At 53.9% G+C, this 24,358-nt stretch overlaps 1 protein-coding gene across 1 annotated transcript; it reads right to left on the bottom strand.

Moving 5' to 3' along the window:
- Positions 1-1,538: 1,538 nt before the first annotated feature.
- ST6GALNAC6 (ST6 N-acetylgalactosaminide alpha-2,6-sialyltransferase 6) lies at positions 1,539-15,292 on the bottom strand (the record flags this gene model as incomplete). Its single annotated transcript, XM_080708881.1, has 7 exons — positions 1,539-1,728; positions 3,595-3,702; positions 6,685-7,091; positions 7,799-7,978; positions 13,699-13,789; positions 13,878-13,908; positions 15,238-15,292. The coding sequence occupies 7 exons, from the start codon at positions 15,290-15,292 to the stop codon at positions 1,539-1,541; spliced, it is 1,062 nt and encodes a 353-aa protein (XP_080565007.1).
- Between the last annotated feature and the right edge of the window lie 9,066 nt (positions 15,293-24,358).

Here is a 24,358-nt window from a genome sequence, read left to right as displayed (position 1 = left end):
GGGAGGCGGAGACAGGAGGATAGCGCAGGTTCTGAAGCCAGTCTCACAGGCTTAAGAGACCCTGTTTCCAAATAAAATATAAAATAGGTCTGGGAGTGTAGGCCGGAGGTAGAAGGGTTTCATAAAGCCAGTGTGCTTGCTAAACACAACGCCCCGAGAACTGTCAGGTCTGGGCCCAGGACTCGCTGGCCAGATGGGAAAGATGCCTGCTCCCTGCTGTGAGAGGTCGCAGCCCACAGGGTGGGGCCCTGGTCCTCAGGACGCCTCTGGGATGGGGACGGCTGACACCAGGAGACAGGACGTGGAGCTGGGCTTCGGTGTGTTTATTCCTGTACAAATCATTACAAAACCAAGTCCAGGCTGCTGCCGCCCCCACCACCCCAAGTGCAATGGCTCACAGCTGGCCTTGCCACCCCGCCAACTCCGCAGCCTCCTCCAGGAAGCCCTTAGGAAGAGCAGGGGCAGACACCCCACCCAGTGCCAGCTTCAATAAAGTGCTGAGCAAGGAGACAGGCCAGGCGGGCAGCTCCTGGCTCCGACGGCCACCCCAGGCCCGGCTGGGGAGACCGTGGGAGGCCCTCGGCATCTCCAAACAAAAAGGCCACAAGGGACCCCAGTGTGGCTGGGATCCTCCTTTCTCAGCCCCAGCCCGGGCTCCTCCGACAGGTAGAAACTCCTACTACCAGGGGCAGAAGAGGAGGCCTAGCCCTTTAAGAGCCAAGCTAATGGCAGCTGAGCTGGGGGCTAAGAAAACAGCTTCAATGTGTCCCATTCCTAGGAGACCCCGACCCCATGGGGACTCCCAAGAAAATACGCTAAAGCTTTCTCAGTGGAGGTGGGGAGCCCTCTCCCCGGCCCCCGGGGCTGAGAGCTGAGACTTCCAGAGATGGTGACTGGGGACCCAGGGCAACAGTAGTGGAGGCCGCAGGAGGGTCTCAGACCCCACACGGCACCTGGCAGAGGCAGAGGGGTGCCCAGAGCCGGGGAAGGGCTTGCCCAAGGTCACCCAGGAGGGCAGAGCCCTGGGCACCACCTCCCACACTGCAGTGTCCCCACAACTTCCTCACCCCACAAATTCTCTGGCCTGGCCTCCAGACCTTCCTGCCCCCACACCCCTCTTTCTGATGCTGGGGATTGAGGGGCAGTAGCATGTCCCCAGCTCCTTGGGACGGAACCCCATTGTCCCAGCTAAGCAGGGAGTGACGTGAGGTCCATTCCTGGGGCTCTGAATCAAGGCCTCATGGGAAAGGACGGGTCTTTGGCCTCAGAAAGACCCCTGTACCCTGATTGACTTTGCTCTGACCCTGATTGGACACGAAAAATCCCCCTGACACCCCTGAATAACCGCATAGAACCCCAAATCCCTGATTGGCCAAGAGATACCTCTAGCCCTCTGACTGGCTGGAGGATATACCCTCATCAAGGCCTTGATTGGCCGGAAGACATTCCGGCCACCTTGATTGGTCAGAAGATGGCCCTTGCCGTGGCTGGGCCCAGAGCCGCTTCTGCGTCCCTCGGAAGGTTCCCAGGCAGGCGGCCTAGGCCCAGGACGGGTGGGAGAAGGTGATGCCGTACAGCTGGGCCCAGGACGAGAAGACCCTCTTCTCGGTGATGAAGCGGTGGTGGTTGCCCCTGCGGCTGTGCTCATTCTGGATGTAGGTGACGCACTCGTCCGGCCCCTTGGGCTCGTAGTAGTGGTAGGGCATGCGCTGCAGGCGGGGCCGCTGGCTGGGGCACAGCAGACAGGACGTCAGGGCAGGTGGGCGACCACGGGGTCCCTGCCCTTTCAGCCCCTCAACTGCCAGAGGACCTCAGTGGAGGAAATCTCTGCCCTTCCCTGGGCCTCAGTTTCCCCATCCATAAAATGGATGTAGAGTAGACCAGGTTGGTAACCACCACATTGACACACACACACACACACACACACACACACACACACACACACACACACGACAGAGACAGAGACGGGGGATTGAACCCAGGGGCATTCTACCTCTGAGCTATGCTCCTAGCCCTATTTAGTTTTGAAACAGGGTCGCCCTAAGTTGCTGAGACTGTCTTTGAACCTGTGATCCTCCTGTCTCAGCCTTCCAAGGAGTGTGCCACCACACCTGACTTCCTTTTTTTTTTTCTTTTTTTTGGGCTCCTGGAACCCAGGAGCATTCTACCTTTGAGCCTATTTTTTATTCTTTATATTGAAAAAGGGTCTCACTAAATTGCGGAGGGTCTCACAAGTTGCTGAGGCTAGCTGCAAACCTGGATCCCCCTCTCAGCCTCCCAACTACTGGGTTTACAAGCATGTGCCACCCTGCCTGGCTACCGGGCTTTTTTTTGTTGTTGTTGTTTTGAAACAGGGTCAACAGGGCATGGCGACACAGACTTATAATCCTAGTATCTGGGAGGCTGAGACTGGAGGATTGAGGGTTCAAGGACAACCTCAGCAATTTAGTGAAGTTCTCAGCAACCTAGTGAGACTCTGTTTCCAAATAAAATCAATCTGGGGATGTAGCTTGGAGGTAGAATGCCTTTGCGTTCAATTCTCAATACCAAAAAAAAAAAAAAAAAAAAAAAAAAAGAACAGGGTCTCACTAGGTTGCTGAAAGCCATACTATTACAGAGGCTGGTCATGAACCTACGACCCTGCTATCTCAGCCTAGCAAGTATTGGGACTACGGCATGTGACACCACACCGGGCACCTGGTGAGGCCCTCTGCGACTTAGTGAGACCCTGTCTCAAAACAAAAATAAAATAGGGCTAGGGGGTGTAGTTCAGAGGTAGAATGCCTCTGTGTTTAATCCCCAGTACCAATAAATAAATAAGTAAAATTAAAAAAATAAAAATTATAACAGGCTGGGGGTAGCCAGGCGTGGTGGCATACGCATGTAATCCCCGTGCTTGGGAGGCTGAGACAGGAGGATCGTGCAGGTTCGAAGCCAGCCTCAGCTACTTAGTGAGGCTCTCAGCAACTTAGTGAGACCCTGTTTCCAAATAAAGTATAAAATAGGTTTGGGAATATAGCCTGGAGGTAGAAAAAGCCCCTGGGTTCCACCCCCAGTACCCTCCCCCCACACACACACACAAAATAGGCTGGGGGTATAGATTAGAGGTAGAATATCTCTGGGTTCAATCCTTAGTAACACATACACACAATAAACACACACACACTATATATATATATATCTACACATATATATACACACAAATACATATACAGACATACAGACATATATACATATATAATAGTCACCCAGGAGGCTTTTTATATAACTTATGAAAAGAATAAAAGTGATACTAATAAGGCTGGGGTATCGATTGGAGGTATAAACACCCCTGGGTGCAATCCCCAGTAACACACACACACACACACACACACACACACACACACACACAGCTGTCACCAGGGGGGTTTTATATAATTATTATTCACAGTAGTAAATGAACTCTGCCCAGTGTGGTGCGGGACCCTGAGGTAGCGCCAAGGAGCTGAGCTCTCTGCAGAGCAGGTTGAGTGCCCACAACAGAGGCGTGGGAGGCGCCCCAGCTCCGCCCTGGGCACCTGGGCACCGTCCCGGGAGGCGGGCTAGAGGGCTCACCTGCAGTAGTCAGGGGGGACCATGCCATAAACGTGCACGCGGTCGCACAGCTCCACCGCAATCGCCATGGTGAACCAGCCTGTGCTCAACCACGAGTGCGACTTTTCCCTGGGGGCAGAGAGGGGTCACAATAAAGGACGCGCTCTTCCCACCCGCCCCCGGAGGCCCTACCCAGTCCAGGTGCCCTCCAGCCCCGCGGTGGGCGCATGCGTGCTGCCAGAGATGAGGGTCGTGGAGCGAGCACTCCCCCCACCCAGCGAAAGAGCGGGGTGGGGAATAAACTGCAGGGAGGGAGGCTGGGCGCAGCTGGGTGGGCTGGGTGTGGGCATGCCCACGGGGCGTGCAGAAGCAGCTGTGCCCGCACTAGGAGCAAACTCCAAAGGGGAGACTGAGCGGAGACCGTCCTGCTAGAGTGCCCACGGCACAGGGCCAGACATGGGAGCCTGAAAATGCGCTTCCGCAAGGCGGCCACAAGCCACATGGGAGCACTGACCACTGGATGTGTGGTCCAGAAAGCACACTGGGTTTCCGGGATAGTATGAAGAGGATATGGACTATGGCACTGATAATTTTTGTTATTAATAATATGTTAGCCGGGCGTGGTGGCGCACGCTTGTAATCCCCGCGCTTGGGAGGCTAAAACAGGAGGATCGCACAGGTTCGAAGCCAGCCTCAGCTACTTAGTGAGGCTCTCAGCAACTTAGTGAGACCCTGTTTCCAAATAAAATAGAAAACTGGTCTGGGAGTATAGCCCGGAGGTAGAAAGCCTCTGGGTTCCACCCCCAGTACCACCAAAAAAAAAAGTTAAATTGAAAATACTTTGCATATAAAATTATAAATAAGACATGGTTAACCAAGACAACCATTGGTGGAAGGGGGGAAGGGAAAACGGGGGTGGGGGGGAGAGGGCACCAAATATAGTTTAAATGTATACTATTTATGTTCAATAAAAAAATTGTTAAAAAAAATAAATATTAAACAAAAAAAAGAAAATACTTTGCATATAGAATCAGGTTAATATACTAAAATCAAAGGGTTGTCTTTATTTTACTCCTTTAATGTGGCCACTATGAAAATTTAAATTCCACATGTGGCTCACATTATATTTATTTAGTTAATTATTTACATGTGGTACGGGAATTGAATCCTGTAATCCTCCTGTCACGGTATCCCAAAGTTCTGGGATTACAAGCGTGCGCCACCACATCTGGCTATTTTTTACTTTCTTTTCTGTCTTTCTTTCTTTGTGTGTGTGTGTGTGTCTGAGGATGGAACCCAGGGGCATTCTACCTCTGAGCTAAGCCCCAGACCTATTTTTTTATTCTTTATTTGGAAACGGTGTAACTGAGTTGCGGAGCGCCTAAATAGCTGAGGCTGTCCGTGAACTGCAACACTCTGGTCTCAGCCTCCCAAATGCTGGATTACAAGTGTACACCACCATGCCTGGCTTATTTTTTTACTTTTTAAAATAATTTTTGAGCCAGGCGTGGTGGCGCGTGCTTGTAATCCCAACATTTGGGAGGCTGAGACAGGAGGATCACGGTTCATGGCCAGCCTCAGCTACTTAGTGAGGCCCTCCCCAACTCAGTGAGACCCTGTTTCACAATAAAGAATAAAAAATAGGGCAGGGGGTGTAGCTCGGAGGTAGAATGCCCCTAGGTTTCATCCCCAGATCTGCAAAAATAAATAAATAATTTTGGGGCTGTGTGTAGTGGCTTGCGCTTGTATTCACAGTACTTTGGGTAACTGAGACAGGAGGATTACAGGTTTGTGGCCAGTCTCAGCAACTTAGTGAGGCCCTCAGCAACTTAGTAAGACCCTGTTTCAAAACAAAAAAATAAAATAGAACTGGGGGTCTACCTTAGAGGTAAAATGCCCTGGGTTCAACCCCCAGCACCAAAATAAATAAATAAATAGCCGTGTGTGGTGGTGTCGCTTATAATCTCAGTACTTGGGAAGCTGAGACAGGAGGACTGCAGTTTGAAGCCAGCCTCCGCATTTTAGTGAGACCCTGTTTCTAAAAAAGAAATAAAATCAGGCTGTAGGTGTTACTTGCAGGTAGAATGCCTCTGGGTATTATTCCCCAATACAAAAATAAATAAAATGTTTTTGGTACTGGGGATGAACCCAGAGGCATTTTACTTCTAAGCTATACCCCCAGCTCTATTTTATTTTTCAATTTTGAAACAAGGCCTCACTAAGTTGTGGAAGGCCTCACTAAATTTCTGAAGCTAAACTTAAACTTGTGATCCTCCTATCTCAGCCTCCCAAGTACTGGGATTACGATCATGTACCACCATGCCCAGCTATTTCTTATTTTGAAACAGCCTCTCTCTAAATTGCTGAGGCTGAAGCCAGGCGTGGTGGCGCGTGTCTGTAATCCCAGTACTTTGGAGGCTGAGACAGGAGGATCGCACAGGTTCGAAGCCAGCCTCAGCTACTTAGTGAGACCCTGTTTCCAAATAAAGTATAAAAAATAGGTCTGGGAGTAGAGCCCAGAGGTAGAAAAGGCCCTGGGTTCCACCCCCAGTACCATAAAAAAATAATAATAATAAGTAAATAAATAAATTGCTGAGGCTGGCCTCAAGCCTGTGATCCTCCTGTCTTATCCTCCCAAGTACTGGGATTATAGGTGTGGGCCACCATGCCTGGCTTCACATTATATTTATATTCATTATATTTATATTGGAAAGTACCCATCTAGGGCGGTTAATCAGAGGAGAGCATGCTGGGAATGATGTACCCTTGGAATAAAGCATGCTGGGAACAAAGGTGTTTAAAGCAAGGCATGTTGGGAACAGTCAAGACTGCATTAGGCACAGGCGCTCTTCAAGGAAGAAGCTGGGAGTGTCTATGTAGCCCCAGAGCAAAGCATGCTGGGAGCCCACCCTCTTGGGGAGAGGAGGCACGCTGGAGATGACCCCTGATCACCACTGGCGGAGCAGAGAGCTCGCCTAGGGAACCTGACAGAGGGAGGAAAGACGTGACCACGCCCACGTAGCGGTGCATGCCAGGAGCACCCTGGCCTCTGGGAGGAGCGTGCTGGGCGCAACACAGGGCTGGCCAGAGGGGCAGGCGGGAGGCTGGTACCTGTCCTTGCCCGTCTCACCCCGGAAGAGGTCGTCAAACTGCTGCATGCGTCCGGGAGAGACGGTGTAGGCCTCCATGTGGGGGAAGGCCAGGCCTGCCCGTTGGATGACACGCCAGAGGCTGCCCTGGGGCTTCTGCATCTTGCTCGGGGGGCCCCAGAAGATGAACACAGTTTCAGGGGTCCGATTGACAAACTCCTGGGGCCTCCGCAGCACACGGAACACGCTGGAATGGGCCACCACGCGGAAGGTGGTCTTGTTGCCGACGTCGGCCGAGTAGCCCGAGGTGGGCGCGTCGTTCATGCGGATGGTGCACTCGGCCTGCTCGATCTCAGGGCCCAGCTTGGTGCCCAGCAGGTGGCTGGAGCTGGTGACAACCACGCACTGGTGGCACCGGGAGGGCAGTGTCTGGGGGCAAAGAAGGTCAGTGCTATCATAGCCACTCTGCGCTGAGCTGTACGTCAGGGCTCAGGAGTCAGGAGTTCTGATACCATTTTTTTTTGTACTGGAGACTGAACAAGTACAAAAGGATTCTACCTCCTAGCTATTCCCCCAGTCCTATTTTATTTTTATTTTGAAATAGAAGCCGGGCGTGGTGGCGCACATTTGTTATCCCAGCATTCGGGAGGCTGAGATAGGAGGATCATGCTTTGAGGACAGCCTTAGCTACTTAGTGAGGACCTTTGCAACTCAGTGAGACCCTGTTTCAAAATAAAGGATAAAAAATAAATAGGGCTGGGGGGGTGTAGCTTGGAAGCAGAATGCCCCTGAGTTCCATCCCAGTACCACAAAAATAAATAAATAAATAAATAAATAAATAAATAATTAAATAGGAGCCAGGCGTGGTGGCGCACACTTGTAATCCCAGCATTCGAGAGACTGAGACCGGAGGATCGCGGTTCGTGGACAGCCTCAGCTACTTAGTGAGGCCCTCTGCAACTCAGTGAGACCTGGTTTCAAAATAAAGAATAAAAAATAGGGCTAGGGTGTAGCCTGGAGGTAGAATGCCCCTGGGTTCCATCCTCAGTACAGCCAAAAGAAAAGAAAAAGGACGAGATGGCTGAGGGAGAGGTGGCCGAGGAAGGAGGCTGCCGGGGCAGTGGGAAGGGCAGTACCTTGTTGCCAAGGATGGGGATGTAGCCATTGGAGATGCGCCACTTCTTCAGGTCGACAGGCCGGCGCGTGCGGCCCCGCAGGGACCCGTAATGGAAGACCTCGTTGGCACTGTTGGAGCTATAGAGGATGAGGATGGTGATGAGGGCAAAGAGGACCACGAACACCGCTGACCGCTGCTCCTGGGGAGGGGAGAGGCGGTGAGGGCCCAGGCACCTGGCAGGCGGGGCCACACCCCCACTGCCCACCCCCCCCCTAATTAATTCCATGCTAATTCTGCATTCCAGGGCCTTTGGGGCACTTCCTCCTCCAGTGCTGAGTCCCCCTGTCCCAGCACAGACCCCACTGCATTCAAACTGCCCCCCCCCAATTAGACCAGGAGTTCTGGAGCACAGGTTCTTGGGAAGATTTGCTAACTGGCTTGAATGTGGATATCAGGATTCCCTCCAGCCACAGCCAGAAAGATGCCTAGAGATAGATGGGGATATCCAAGCAAGAAGGTCCACCCCGGGCGTGGTGGGCACGCTTGTAATCCCAGCATTCAGGAGGCTGAGACCTGAGGATTGCGGTTCGCAGACAGCCTCAGCTACTTAGGGAGGCCCTCTGCAACTCAGTGAGACCTTGTTTCCAAATAAAGAATAAAAAATAGGGCAGGGGGTGTAGTTCGGAGGTAGAATGTCCCTGGGTTCCAGCCTCAATACCTAAATCAAAAACAAAAGCAAAGCTGGGCGTGGTGGCGCACGCTCGTAATCCTACCATTTGGGAGGCTGAGACTGAAGGATCACGGTTCATGGACAGCCTCAGCTACTTAGGGAGACCCTCCGCAACTCAGTGAGACCCTGTTTCAAAATAAAGAATAATAGCCGGGCGTGGTGGCGCACGCTTGTAATCCCCGCGCTTGGGAGGCGGAGACAGGAGGATCGCGCAGGTTCGAAGCCAGCCGCACTGGCTTAAGAGACCCTGTTTCCAAATAAAAATATATAAACAATAGGTCTGGGAGTGTAGCCCGGAGGTAGAAGGGCTTCCAGGAACCCCAGTACCACCAAAAAAAAAAAAAAAAAAAAGAATAATAAAAATAAAAATTGGGCAGGGAGTGTAGCTTGGAGGTCCAATGCCTCTGGGTTCCATCCCCAGACCCACACACACACACACAAAATTATAAAACAAAACAAAACCAAGAAGGTCCACAATGTCCCCAAACAGAAACTCCAAGTTCAACAACACAGCCAGCCCTCCATACTTGCAAATCCTGCATCCACAGATTCAACTAGCCGCGGACTGAAAGTGCAGCTGGGCCTACAATGGCTGTCTGTAATGAATATATATGAGCTTTTTTTCCATATCATTATTCCCTAAACAGTATAGCAACTATTTAAATAGCTTGCACATAGTTCACTCCTGCGGCCTCCAAGGCCGGGACCAAAGCCAGCTTAGGGGTTAGACCGGTGCAGGGGCCAGCGAGACCAGAACTGGGGCCCCCCATGAGGCAAGGCCGCTGCTTGAGCCAGCGAGGTCTGGATCAGTCCACTGGGTAGCCAGGCCACTACTGGGACCATCAAGAGTGGGATTGGTACTTGCAACGCGGCATGCACAGAGAAATATCGCAGAAAATATAAATCAGACGCTTCTCTTAATCAGCAATAACTAGGAGGAAAAGGGCAACAGGAAGAGGTTGAGCTATAGAAAGGGCCCTATAGTGAAGCAACTAATGTGACCAATCAGAGGGTATGTAATACTGGAGGACGGAGCCTCTTTAAAACGCAGGAGGTACATAAACAAATGTATCAAAGTAAATCACCAAAGAAGGTGGGATGGAGGGAGGGGGAGGGAATGGGATGGGGGCTGGAGGAGGGCTAATTGGATGATGTATGCTTGTATATCCTCTCAAGTTTTGTACTCCAATGTGATTGATATATGACTACAATGCACCAATTTAAAAAATAAATTAATAAAAAAAATAAATAAATAGCTTGCACATTGAATTAGGTATTATAAGTCATCTAGCGATGACCTAACGTATCCTGGGAGCCAGGCATGGTGGTGTGTGCCTACAACCCCAGTACTTGGGAGACTGAAACAGGTGGATCACAGGTTCAAAACCAGCCCTAGCAACTTAGCAAGATCCCGTTTAAAAATAAAAAATTAAGAGATGAATGTGATGGTTCACGCTTGTAATCCTAGTATTTGGGAGGCTGAGAAATGAGGATCGCGGGTTTGAAGACAGCCTCAGCAATTTAGTGAGATTCTCAGCAACCTAGTGACTTAACCTAGTGAGACCGTTTCCAGAAAAGAAATAAAATCAGGGTATTTTATTTCTTTTTTGGAGATAGAATGTTTATGGATTCAATTATCAGTACCACAAACAAAATAAATCAATAGAATAAAATATGGCTTAGGGTATAGTTCAGAGGTAGAATGTCTTTGGGTTTAATCCCCAGTACTACAAAAAATAAAACATAAATATGGTATATGGAAGTGACGGGCGTGTAGCTCAGTGCTAGAGCACTTGCCCAACATGTACGAGGCCCTGGATTCAATCCTCACCAGCTCCAAAAAGTATAAAAGAACCACGTAGGAGAATGTGTGTGGGTTATATGCAAATACTAAGCCAGAAACCTCCTCCCCCCTCCCCACTGAGGATTAATCCCAGGGGTATTCTACCTCCAAGCTCCACCTCCGGTCCTATTTTTATTCTGAAATAGGATCTCTCTAGGTTGATTAAAGTCACACTACTTACTGGGGCTGTTCTAGAACCTGCAGTCCTCCTGTCTCAACCTCTCTCGAGTACTGGGATTACAGGTATGTGCCACCAGGCCTGGCTATACTAAGCCTTTTTTTTTTTTTTTTTTTTTTTTTGGCGGTATAGGGGATGGAACCCAGGGGCATTCTACCTCCGAGCTACACCTCCAGCCCTACTTTTTTATCCCTTATTTTGAAACAGGGTCTCACTGAGTTGCATAGGGCCTTCTTCACTAAGTAGCTGAGGCTGTCCGCGAACCGTGATCCTCTTGTCTCAGCCTCCCCACGCCGTTTTATATAAGAGACTTTTGGTATCCCCAGGGGATCCTGAAACCAATGTCTCTTGTACACAAAGGGACAACTGTAGGCTGGGCGTGGTGGCGCACGCTTGTAATCCCCGCGCTTGGGAGGCTGAGACAGGCGGATCACACGGGTTCGAAGCCAGCCTCAGCTACTTAGTGAGGCTCTCAGCAACTTAGTGAGACCCTGTTTCCAAATAAAATATAAAGCCCCTGGGTTCCATCCCCAATATCACAAAGGAAAAGAGAATAAAAGAAAGAAAAGGAAGAGAAAGAGACAACTATATTGCCTCTCGGCTCCAAGCTCACCTATTTTTGTCTGCTCTGTGAAAATGTATCTGTGCCCTTTAAATATTTTCCCTGGCCAGCCAGCTGTATATTAAGCTTTGTCCGTAGAGGGCGCTGGAAAGACTGCAGGAGGAAAGGTGTTTGTGCCTGGGTCCTGGGGGCTTGCTAGGAGGGTCTATAGTGCTCACCGGGTCCCTGGCACAGGCCTCATCTCTAGCACTCTAGCAGCACTCAGTAAGTCAGGCACCCGCCATCAGGAGAGCGCCTCTGGCTCCTGCGGTGACTGCAGCGCCCCCCAGTGGCCGTAGCTGTGTTCTCTTCATCAAAGCCCTCGGATGGGTGCTTTATACCTGCTGCTCCTCTACAGACCCCATGTGACTTAACAATGTTTTGTTCTTGTTGTTTTGTTATTGTTGTTTTGGTGGTACGGGGCTTCCTGGAAACCCTTCTACCTCCAGGATACCTCCCAGACCTATTTTATATGTTTTTTTTTTTTTTAATTTGGAAACAGGGTCTCTTAAGCCAGCGAGGCTGGCTTCAAACCTGCGCGATCCTCCTGTCTCAGCCTCCCAAGCGCGGGGATTACAAGCGCGCGCCACCACGCCCGGCTCCCTGTTACTGTTGATAATTCTTTGCATTAATATTCCCTGTTCAAAATACCGTATGGCCAGGTGCAGTGGCACAAGCCTGTAATCCTAGTACTTGGAAAGCTGAGACAGGAGGATCGCAAGTTCAAGGACAGCCTCAGCAACTTAGTGAACCCTTCGGCAACCTAGCAAGACCCTACTTCAAACCAAAAAATAAAAAAGTGCTGGAGACAAGGTGTAGCACCCAAGACCTAATAGACAATGTGTAGGCACAAGGCCTGATGGCCAGGAGCCCCTTGGCAACCACACAGAGTCCCTAGCAACCTGAGGAAGATAGTTGTCAGCACCTGAGACAGAAAACACCTCGCCTCCCTTGCCAAGAGGCTTCACTTCGCCGTGCCGACCACTGGTGAGGAGGCCGAACGCTGGCCTGGCCACCTATGCTGGTAGCTGCTTACCTGTACAAGCTCTCACCTCTGGTCCTGGCTGAGCACTGGTCAAAGTCAGGCCTGGAGACCTGGACCAGACAGGTGGGACCTGAGATCCTGACCCAGCCTGCCGGGCTGCGCGGTGCACAGACTACCCAGCCTGCCTTCCAGGTTCTACGACTTTCCCTCCCTCTGCCCCCAAACAGCATAGCTGGCATAAAGTCTGCACGGAGTGTTAATGAACAGAGAACCTGTCTCCATGGAGTGTTAATGAATAAAGAACCTGTCTCCATCTGGACCACAATAAATCATCATCTTCTTCTCCTCCTCCTCCTCCTCTTCCTCCTCCTCCTCCTCTTTCTTTTTCTTTTTCTTTTTTTTTTTTTTTTTTTTGGTGGTACTGGGGTTCCTGGAAGCCCTTCTACCTCCAGGCCACACTCCCAGACCCATTTTTATACTTTTATTTGGAAACAGGGTCTCTTAAGCCAGCGAGGCTGGCTTCAAACCTGCACGATCCTCCTGTCTCTGCTTCCCAAGCGCAGGGATTACAAACATGTGCCACCACACCCAGCTTGTAATAAATATTCTTGAAATGACCAGAAAAAGGGGGGAAGGACTGGGGTGTAGCCTGAAGGTAGAATGCCCCTGGGTTCAATCTCAACACACACACACACACACACACACACACACACACACACACACACACCAAACAAACAAAAACCACTGTATGGTATCTTTCAGTTTTAAGATTTTTCTGATATTATTAGAACAGCCACTCCAGCTTTCTTGTGATTGTTTTTTACATAATTTATCTTTGTCCACCCTTTTAGTTGTTTTTGTTTTGTTTTGTTTGCGGGTCTGGGGATGGAACCCAGGAGCATTCAACCTCTGAGCTACACCCCCTGCCCTGTTTTTTACTCTTTATTTTGAAACAGGGTCTCACTGAGTTGCAGAGGGCCTCGCTAAGTAGCTAAGGCTGTCCGCAAACCACGATCCTCTGGTCTCAGCCTCCCGAGTGCTGGGGTTACAAGCGTGCCCACCACGCCCGGCTCCTTCAATCACCCCACCCACACCTCTCTCTCTGCCAAGGATGTAACAATGGACCCTGAAGAAGAGGTGTGCAGGACCAGGCACACAGTGGGTGCTCAGGAAAGCAGGCATGACGGGACCTTGACATCCTTAGGGCTCTGCTCACACCGTGCCATCTCTGACCCCCGACAGCGCCCCCACCCCACTCCTGCACAGTGCTCCAGCCACCTTCGCCACCGCTGCCCTTTAGCACAGATAGACCTGTCAAGCCTGGGATGGCAGAAGTAACCTGGGCTCCGAGAGAGAGAGGCGGGAGCTGGCCCATCGCCACTCAGCAGGTCAATGGCTGAGGCAGGCTCCCAGCCCCGCCTCCCAGGCATCGGCTCATCCGCGGGAGGAGAGTCATGCGCGGGCCAGGCCTACAGGAGTCTGGAGGCCCTGGGCTGGCTGCAGCTCAGTGGCGGAGCGCCTGCCTGCCATGCACAAGGCCCTGGGTTCCACCCCAGTGCGCGGGAAGATGACGGGGACTTACTTTGTTGCTACTCATCTCTCTCCGCCGGCTGGTGAGGAGCAGGGGCCAGCGTCCTGCAGGTGGCCCGGGGGGCAGGGATGTGGGGTCACACCTGCAAGCCACCAGAAAGGGTTATGGCCTGAGCGCCCTCCGCAGGCCCAGCCAAGGCCTCACCCTCCGTGTCCCAGCAGCCTGCCCACATACCCTGAACTTTAAGGGGCAGGGCCTTATCTATGGTTCAGAAGGAGACACCTGAGGTCCGGAAAGGGAAGGTATTTCCCCCACACTGCACGGTGTTGGGGAAGCCCTGCCTCTCTCCCTCCCACTGTCCTTCCAGAGCAGAGACCAGCCATCCGCAAGAGCCCTGTTCATACCCTTGGGCTCCTGTGGCCTCAGAATATAACAACACTCCTCCTGCCTGTAATCCCAGGACTTGGGAGGCTAAGACTGACCGTTTGCAAATTCAAGGCCAGCCTGGGCAACTTGGCGTGACCCTGTTTCAAAATAAAAGAATAAAACAAGACTCCTGTTAAGTCCTCCAGCTCCTCTGCTCTGGCTCCCTTTCCGGTTATGCCCCTTATCTGGACCACGGTCCCTCCTGCCCGTCCTGAGTCCCACTCATCCTCCAAGCCTAGGGTGGGCCAGGCACTTGTCAGGTCCCGGACTGAGCCCCTCGAGGCAGGCAGCCCACACCGGTCCTCAGAGACCCTAGCTGCCACTCTCCGCTCGGGGACAGCGGGTACAGCCTTGCCCAGTGAACCCACTCATTAGCAAGTAAGACGCTGGGGTTAAGGGTGCGGTCTGAAGCCAGAGACAGCCTGGGCCTGCAGTCGGCCTGCTAGGACTCCTGATCCTTCAGCCTCTGGGTGGGGGCCAGCCCAGCCTCCTTCCTCCCCCCTCTCTCAAGCCTCCCTCCCACCCAGCTCTTCCCACCTGTAAACAGGGCCTAGGCACTGGCGTCCAGCCCACCCCAGCTGACACAGGCGGGGCCCACAGCTCAGCTCCCTCTGCTCTGGAGGCCACTATCTCCGCCCCTTGACCCAGCTGCTGTTTACTGTTAGCTCCCACTTGGTCACAGGAATAGCCTGTGAACCCCAGGACACACACACACACACACACACACACACACACACACACACACTCCCGGATTGGCCAGGCCCTGGTCCCGCCCACTACTGAACTAAGGCCACCACAGGCCTTAGGTTCCTCAGGTTGGGTCCCTCAGGGCGGGTCAGAGAGACCCCGGCTCCCATCTGTCCCTGCGTCACAGATCAGGAAACTGAGGCTCGCCAGGAGGGAGGACAGGTTTGTCCTTGGATTCAGACCATCCAGGGTGGCCCATCAGCCCCGGCCCAGGGCGCAGGTTGGGTTCAGCCGCTTTCCTACGGCCGGCCGCACAGCAGCCCCCTGGAGCCGGCCAGGTCCCAGGCCCACCCGGTACTCTCCCACCTTGGCCTGGACCACGGTCGCCCTGCCAGGCCCCTCTCAACCCCGCTCTGCGAAGTCCAGAGTCAGGGCGGCCGGTCGGGGGCCACCGCGAGCCTCGGTTCCACCACTTACTGGCCGGGGGGCTTCGGGCAAGCCATGTGACCTCTCTGAACCTCAGTCTCCTCATCTGTGAAATGGGAATGACGAGAGTAGGTAACTCCTGGGGTGGTAGGGGGGATGCGAGCGGCCGCGGCGGAGGGACGCGCAGGCTAGAGCGGGCTCCATCGCAGTACCGGGCGGCGGGGCCGGTGGTTCCTCATGGGTTCGAGGGCCGCGGAGAGGCGAGCTTGCGGGTGCAACGCCCCTCCTCCACTAACCCCAACCTAGCGACTTCCCACCTGAAGGAGCATGCCTGCAACGCAAAGGAGAGGGCCTGGAGGCGCGCTGGGCACCCACTCGCGACGCCCCCCGCACCGCCGCCGAGGAAGCGATCAGCCCCCACTTCACAGACGAGGAGACTGAGGCCGGGAGGCGGGGGCCCGGGTGGCGGCCTGGCGGGCAGGGCGGGGGAGCACCCGGCGGGCCGGGGCGGGTGCCCAGCCGGGGCCAGGCCTGGCGGGAGGCGCCGGCCCGGAGCCCACGCTGCCCGAGCTGGAGGCCGGAGGCCGAGCCCGGGGCCGCCCCCCGCCCCCCGGACGGGCGCGCGGGCTGCGTGGGGGCCGGGGTGCCCCGCCCGCGGCGACGGGCACCGGGCCCCCTGGAGGGGCTCCCCGCGCCCCCGGCTCGCGCACTCGGGGTCGGCGGTCTGGGGCCGGGTCTGGGGGCGCGGTCTCGGGAGCCGAGCGGGCGCGCATCAGCCCCCTCCCCGGCGGCCCCGAGGCGCCCCTCCCCGGCGCGGGGCGCCCCCGCCCGCCCCCGCTCGGCGCTCACCTCCGCCGGGGAGGGGCGCCCCCGCGGCCCCCAGCCCCTCACATGGCGCCGGGACCAGAGCCGGGGTCCCCGCCGCTCCGGCCGCCAGGCCCCGCCGCAGCCCCCGCCGCCGGGTCCTAGCGCCGCCGCCGCCCTGCCTGGGGGCGGGGCCTCGCGGTGGCTCCGCCCCGCGCGGGCGGGGGGACGGGGACGGGGATGGGGACCGGAATGGGGATGGGGACGGGGACGGGGATGCGGACGGGGATGGGGACGGGGGTGGGAATTGGGATGCGGACGGGGACGGGGACGGGGATGGGGATGCGGACGGGGATGCTGACGGGGATGCGGACGGGGATGCGGACGGGGATGGGGATGGGGATGGGGATGGGGACGGGGATGCTGACGGGGATGGGGATGGGGATGGGGATGGGGATGGGGACGGGGATGCTGACGGGGATGGGGATGGGGACGGGATGCTGACGGGGATGGGGACGGGGATGGGGACGGGGATGGGGATGGGGACGGGATGCTGACGGGGATGGGGATGGGGACGGGGATGGGGATGGGGACGGGGATGCGGACGGGGATGCTGACGGGGATGGGGACGGGGATGCTGACGGGGATGGGGACCGGGATGCGGACGGGGATGGGCGGGGGACCCCGCGTCCGCCGCTGCGGGAGCGCCCCTCTCCGCGCTGGACCGCGTCTAGTGACAACGACACCAGCAGCCGACCCCGATGGGGAGGCTGAGAGCCGAGCACGCTGGGCTCGGGCTCCGTGGAGTTTCTCCCGGGGCTCCCAGCTCCCTGCCCAGAGCTGGGAACCCAGCAGTCACCCTGGGCGGACTGGACACTTTACGATTGGATTCAGACCTCTCTGCCATCAGCTGGCCGCGCAGCCCTGATACATTATTTCCCCTTCCTAGCCTCTGCAAAATAGTTTAAATCTTCCCCTGGGCTTGCTGGGGCATGTCTGTAATTCCACTACTTGGGAGGCTGAGACAGGAAAATCGCGGATTACAGGACAGCCTCAGCAAATAGGCCCTCAAAATAAAAAGAAAGGGCTGTAGGTGTAATTCAAAGGTAGAATGCCCCTGGGCTCAAGCCCCAGCATCAAAATAAATAATAAAATGTCACTTTTTAGCCAGGCACGAGGGCAGGTGCCTATAATCCCAGGAGTGGGGAAGCCAAGACTGGAGGGTCGCAGGTGTGAGGCCAGCCTTAGCAATTCAAATTCAAGGAGACTCTCGGCAACTATCGAGACCCTATTTCAAAAGGGAAAAATAAAAAGGTCTAGAGGTGCAGCTCAGAGGAGGTAGAATGCTCCTGGCTTCAATCTTTAGTAACACAAAAGCAGTAAAATAAAATGTCACTTGTTATAATTACCAGGGTATTCATTACATCATTTTATGGTAGCGACACTAACAATTTAAGCAGGGGACTAGCTACATAGACGTAGGCAACGTCCTGCCCAGGTGAGCGGGAGGCTGTTAACGCGAGGGTGGTGGCCCACGCTTGTGATCCCAGCATTTGGAGGCTGAGACGGGAGGATCACAGTTGGTGGACAGCCTCAGCTACTACTTAGAAGTAGGCCTTACTACTTAGAGGCCTTTTGCAAAATAAAGAATAAAAGAAAAGGGTTGGGAGTGTAACTCGGAGGAAAAATTCCCTTAGGTTCCATCCCCAGTACCACACACACACACACACACACACACACACACACACACACACCCATAACGCACAGGTCAACCTGCACCACTGGGGAAGGACAGCCAGGGCACTTAAAAACTTAAAATTCTTTGTTGCTGTGCTGGGGACTGAACCCAGAGGTGTTCTACCTCTGAGCTACACCCCCAGCCCTATTTTTTATTCTTTATTTTATTTTTTTTATTCTTTATTTTTGAAATAGGGTCTCACTGAGTTGCAGAGGTCTCGCTGAGTATCCGAGGCTGGCCATAAACCTTAGTTTTTTCCTTCCTCAGCCTCCCAAGTACTGGGATTACAAACACTTGCCAGCACAAACATCCCCTGCTGGAAACAGGGATTTGCTAAATTACCGAGAGACTTGCTAAACAGCTGAGGCTGGCTTTGAACCCGCGATATTCCTGTCTCAGCCTCCCAAATACTGGATTACAGGGGTGCGCCACCACACCTGGCTGAACAAAATTTTAAAGAGCAGCATTTTTTTTTTGCGCCCCCAGGCCTGCCCTCATTTTGTATAATCACTTGAGAAAAACAAAGTTATAAAAGTTCTTATTCCATGCCTGTGTACATGTATCACCAGAAGAAATCCTTGCAGATATATGCAAAGAAATTTGTAGCAGCGCTGTTTACAATAATGCAGAAGCTTAGAGAAACAGCTAGGATGGAAATGTTTACATTATCAAACACTATGTAGCCGAGGAAATGAATGCGCTACACAGATGAATCTTAGAGACATAAGTAACAGAAACAAATGTGGGAAAGGAAAGAAAATACACACGATACTATTCAAGCCTACTGTAGGAGCGGCTGCTTACAGGAGAGACTGTCTATCACAGTGATTAAATTTTAAAGGTGCTGGGCGTGGTAATCCCAGCATTTGGGAGCCTGAGACAGGAGGATCGAGGTTCGTGAACAGCCTCAGCTACTTAATGAGGCCCTTTGCAACTCAGTGAGACCCTGTTTCCAAATTAAGAATAAAAAAGAGAGCTGAAAGCCGGGCGTGGTGGCGCAGGCTTGTAATCCCCTCGCTTGGGAGGCAGAGACAGGAGGATCGCGCAGGTTCTAAGCCAGCCGCGGGCGCTGGCTTAAGAGACCCTGTTTCCAAATAAAAAAATTTAAAAATAGGTCTGGGAGTGTAGCCTGGAGGTAGAATGCCCCCTGGATTCCATCTTCAGTATTATTTTTTTTCCCGGTACTGGGGATGGAACCCAGGGACATTCTACCTCTGAGCGATACCCCCAGCCCTAATTTTCTTTCTTTATTTTTGAAGTCTCACTAAACTGCGGAGGGCCTCACTAAGTAGCTGAGGCTGGCTGCGAACCTGCGATCCTCCAGTCTCAGCCTCGTAAATACTGGGATTACAAGCGTGCGCCATCACGCCCAGCTTCAAAGCCTGCGATTTATAATTCCAGTCTGGTAGGACGGTCTATGGCTCAAGAGGTCTGTGATTTTTATTATGCTTTATAACTTATATGATACAGTCATTTATGTATATCCCAATGCTTCAAAAAGAAAGGTGCAGAAAACGAGGTAAGTCAGAAGACAGCCTTTGCCTATCAGCAATTAGTGCTAATAGGGGTTATTTACGGAATGTTGGGCTGCTCGGTTTTGTTTGTGTTTTTGTTTTTGTTTTGACTTAACTATTTTCCAAAATTTTTAAGGTAATGGTCACACAATATTTTTATATTTGAAAGTTTCTAAATTGGGCATGGTGGTGCACACTTGTAACTCCAGTACTTAGGAGGCTGAGACAGAAGGATCACAGGTTTGCAGCCAGCCTCAGCTACTTAGTGAGGCCCTCAGCAGTTTAGTGAGACTGCAAAACTAAAGAAAAAAACAAACAGGGCTGGGGGTGTAGCTCGTACTGGGGATGGAACTCGGGCATCCTACCTCCTAACTACACTTCCAGTCACATTTTTTTATTCTTTATTTTGAAAAAGGGTCTCACTGAGTTGCAAAGGGCCTCACTAAGTAACTGAGGCTGTCCGCAAACCGCGTCCTGTCAGCCTCCCAAATGCTGGGATTACCACGCCCAGCACCTTTAAAATTTAATCACTGGGATTACAAGTGTGCGCCACCATGTCCGGTTTACCTCCAGCCCTATTTTATATTTTACTTTAAAACAGGGCCTCACTAAGTTGCTGAGGCTGTCCTCGTGCTTGCGATCCTCCTGTCTCAGCCTCCCAAGTACTGGGATTACAGGTGTGTACCACCATATCTAGTTAATTTGGTAAAGTATTAACACTCGTTTTAAATTAGAACCCGTGGGCGGGTGCGGATGAGGTCCAGCCTCCGGGCTGTGAGGGGCCGCCCTCGGGCCGAGGAAGGGGCTGGCCTAGCAGGGCGGACTCGGAAACCCCTGCGCCTGGCAGTCCACCTCGTCCTTGCTGGGCCTCAGCCGGATCCCCTCCCCTGGGCCTCACGGCCGCCGGCTCCACCCTGCTGACAGCCGAACGGAAAACCGCCGAGGGGGGCCGGGGAGCTGGCTTGCTCAAGGAGAACCCGAGATGGGGCCACCGGCGGCTACACTGGGCTGCGCCGGTGGAAGCTTCCTGCCCGCCGCCTTTCTCTCTAACCCAGGCCCCAGGACCCGGGGGGCTTCACCCCAGCCCGGAATCCAGTGCTGACCGACCTCCCTCATCAGGCCTGGCAGGTCTCCGGCCAGGAGGCTCGCTTCCTTCCCGCTCCCCTCAATAACCACCACCTCAATAGTAATAATGAAAGCGCGCTTGGAGTCCCAGCACTTGGGAGGCTGAGACAGGGGCATCGCGGTTTGAGGACAGCCTCAGCTACTTAGGCCCTTTGCAACCCAGTGAGATCCTGTTTCCAAATAAAGAATAAAAAAAGAATTTTAAAAAGGGGTTGGGGGTGTGGCTCCGAGTAGAATACCCCTGGGTTTCCATCCTCAGTACGAAAAAAAATAAGGGCTGGGGGTGTAGCTTGGAGGTAGAATGACCAGGGTTCCATCCCCAGTACCCCACACCCACAAACACCAAAAAAAAGTAATAATGATAAATAAAGCAACAGCTCCTGCTGCTCGGATGCCCCTCGTCGAGTCCCTAATAACTATGACATGGGGCACTGTTACCCCACCTTTTCTCTTTTTGCTGTACTGGGGATGGAACCCAGGGGCATTCTACCTCCAAGCTACACCCCCAGCCCTGTTTTTTCTTCTTTATTTTGAAACAGGGTCTCACTAAGTTGCAGAGGGCCTCACTAAGTAGCTGAGGCTGTCCGTGAATTGCAATCCTTCTGTCTCAGCCTCCCGATGCTGGTAATCCTCAGGTCTCATCCTCCCAAGTACTGGGATTACAGGCATGGACCACCACACCCTGCTTTGTGACCCCACCTTCTAGAAAGAGCTGAAGCTCAGGCACATGTAGCTGGCAGGGCTGGCACTCCCCCAGGTCTAATACTCACAGAGCTGTTCTGAACCGAGGCCCGATACCTGATGCTCATGGCTGGCCAGGAATGAGGGGGTCCTGTGTATGATCCCCCATACTTCCTGTCTCTTAGCAAACTTCTCCCTCTTCCTGCAGTGCTGGGGCCGGGGCCCAGGGCCAGGTGCAGGCCAGGCACACACTCTACTGCTGGGCCACACCCCCACCCCCACTTCCTTTTTGTGTGTGTGTGTGTGTGTGTGGTACTGGGGATGGAACCCTGGGGCATTCTACCTCTGAGCTACACCCCCAGCCCTATTTTTTATTCTTTATTTTGAAACAGGGTTTCACTGAGTTACAAAGGGCCTCACTAAGTAGCTGGGGCTGTCGGCAAATCACAATCCTCCTGTCTCAGCCTCCCGATGCTGGTCATACAAGCGTGCGCCACCAACCCGGCTCTACCCCATTTCCTTTAGCAAGCTTTTTTGTGCTCTTAGGATTTTACCCTTCTGTGAAGTTCTAGAAAGAGCCCTGCCTGCCACCCCAGGTCCCAATTTACAAAAACTAAGACCAAAGCCCAGGGGGGTGGCTTGGCCAAGATTCCCCAGGAGGATTTGCACAGAGCTTGCTGGAAGTCAGGAGGGGCCTCCCCAGGAGAGAGAGAAGCCAGGGAAACAGCCCTGGGCAGGCGAGGGCCTGGAAAAGGAGCTGCTTCCTGAGCGCGCACTCCCAGAACCTGGCTCGGAGGTCTGGGACCAGCCATGGCTGGCTCCTCCCAGACAGATCCTGGGGTGGTCAGACAGGCCCAGGAGACAGTGGACACCCGTACCCACCCAGAGGCAGGCCTGGCCTCCCTTCCTCACTGGGGATGAAGCCCCTTAGGTCACCTCCTGGTGAGACTCACCACCTGGTCTCAGATGGGAGGGGTCCCCAGGAAGTGTGCCGAGGGGCAAAAGGACCAGGGTGTGGATGGGAAAGGGACCCAGAGGGGCTGACACCCAGGTGCCCCTTCTCTTCAGGATGTGAAGCGGCTGCCCCCACTCACCTTTCAGCAGCCGCAGGGTCTGCAGTGATGGAGGAGGGGGTCCTCTGGGCCATCCTCCAGAGCCTTCAAGCTGACCCAGAACCAGCCAGCAGACCTATTGGGCCATGGGGATCGGCCTGGAGGAAACACTTTGTGTATATATGTCTCCAGGACACACCATTTGGACCAAGGCGGGAGTAAATACTCCACCCAGGGGCAGGGCCAGGACAGAGGCACCTCTGTCCTCTGAGCAGCTTCTCCTGGGGTATGGAGGAGGAAAGGGAGGTGGGCTCCCGGGGAGGTGGGGTTTGAATCTCGTCAGGATCAGCAGAACCCTGGGCCTTGGATACCCAGGAGGAGGCCCTGAGCAGGGAGACCACTAATAGGGTGTAGAGGCTGTGCCCCTCTGTTAGTACCAAGGCGGGCAGGGACGGGGGGATGGCCCCACTTAAATGTTGAGTCACACGGATCACATGCCAGCTAAGTCCTAAGCCCCAGGGACAGTTCAGTGTCTCTGAACTCACACAATCCTGTGACCTTTTTTGTACTATGGACTGAACCGAGGGGCATCTACCTTTGAGCTACACCCTCAGCCCTTTTTATTTTGAAATGGCCTAAGTTGCTGAGGTCTCGCAAGGTTGCCGAGTCTGGGCTTGAACCTGGGATCCCCGTCTAATCCCTCCCCAAGTACTGGGATTACAGGCAGGTGCTACCAGGCCTGGCTAGGTAGGGGCTATGACTGTGTGTGTGTATGTGGTACTGGAGATTGAACCCAGATGTACCCCACCTCCAAGTTACACCCCCAGCCCTTTTTAATTTTGTTTTGTTTTGGAACAGGGTTTCACTAACTTGCTGAGGCTGGTCTTGAAACTGTGATCCTCCCATCTCAGCCTGTCTTAATACTGAGATTATGCCTGTAGGGGCTATTTTAGTATCTTTTATAGACAAGGAAAGAGGGAGAAACCCAGAGAACAGTAACTGCCTGGGTCCCACGCAGGAAGAGGAGTCAGAATGAGGCCAGGCGCCCCCACGTCCATCTCCCCACCGCTGCTCAACACCTGCTCAGGGACCCTCCCCACCTCCAGGCCACGACTAGCGCCATCAACTGTGGGGTCCAGGGCTACATGAAAATGTGAAGCCCCTTGCTAAAAAAAAAAAGAATTTCAAGTTGGCCACAGCAGAGATTAAGCTGAGTCAGGCAGAACCTCTGGGTGACTGACAGGTGCATCCAAGTGGGCTCTGACCCTGCAGAAGACAGCTAGAACCCCGAGTCCTTTAAGTCTCCTAAAAGGAATTTAGTCCTTTCGTCTCCTTCTGGAGAGAGCCCTGGCCTCCCACACAGCTTCTGGGCCTGAGCGCATCCTGGCTGAGCCCTTCCAGGACCGCCAGTGCTGGGGGCAGACACCAGCCCCCTCCCAGAGAGGCTGCGCGCCCCATTAATGGTTGGAAGGTGGGACTGTTTTGCCCACTTGATAGGGAAGCCACGTGAAGCTCAGAAAAGGGGCCAGGGCCAGCTCCAACCAGCCCCCTTGCAGACCCACCCAGGACCGCCCTGGCTGGCTTTCCAGTCTTACAAAGGACCAAGCCCAGAGTTGATAGGGAATTACACTGGCCCAGCCTTTGGAATTTGACGCAGCCCAGATTTAATAGGGAATTTAACTGGCCAACCCTTTGGAATTTGACCCAAGTGCCCCCGGCCTCCCCCACTGCCAGCAGGGCATGCGCGTGCACGTGCGCGCGCACACACACACACACACACACACACAGAAGCAAAGTAGTAAAGGGGTCTGGCTGCCCTCCAGTCAGTAGGTTAGGGGACCGTGTCGGGCAAGGAAACCCCCATCCCCATGCAGACACGTGACCACACTAGACACAGTGTCCAAAACACGTTTACCCGTATGCTGAGACGGCCCTGGCAAACGGTGCTCACAGGCCTCCGTGCCCATCAAAGCCCAGGCTTCGGGCTGCCCCGACCAGGGCCACCAGCGCAAGAATGTGGCACCAAGGGCGACTAGGGGCGGAGGGTGGAGGAAGACCGGGACTGGCACAAGGTCACGATGCTGGTGAGCTGGGGCCGCTGGCCCCGGGGCGAAGGACACTTGAGAGGCTGGCAGTGGGATGGACCCCACATGACGGCGTGGTGGGCGCCTCGGGGCAGGGCTGGAGGCCGGAGCGCGCCAAGGGTCTCCGGTGGGGGGAAAGAAGGAACCCTCGGTCCACAGGGCACCGTCAGGAGT

Source organism: Muscardinus avellanarius (genome assembly GCF_963383645.1).
Source record: "Muscardinus avellanarius genome assembly, chromosome: 13".
Lineage (NCBI taxonomy): Eukaryota > Metazoa > Chordata > Mammalia > Rodentia > Gliridae > Muscardinus > Muscardinus avellanarius.
Note: the sequence above shows the minus strand (reverse complement) of the source record. Positions and strands in the feature narration are given on the sequence as shown.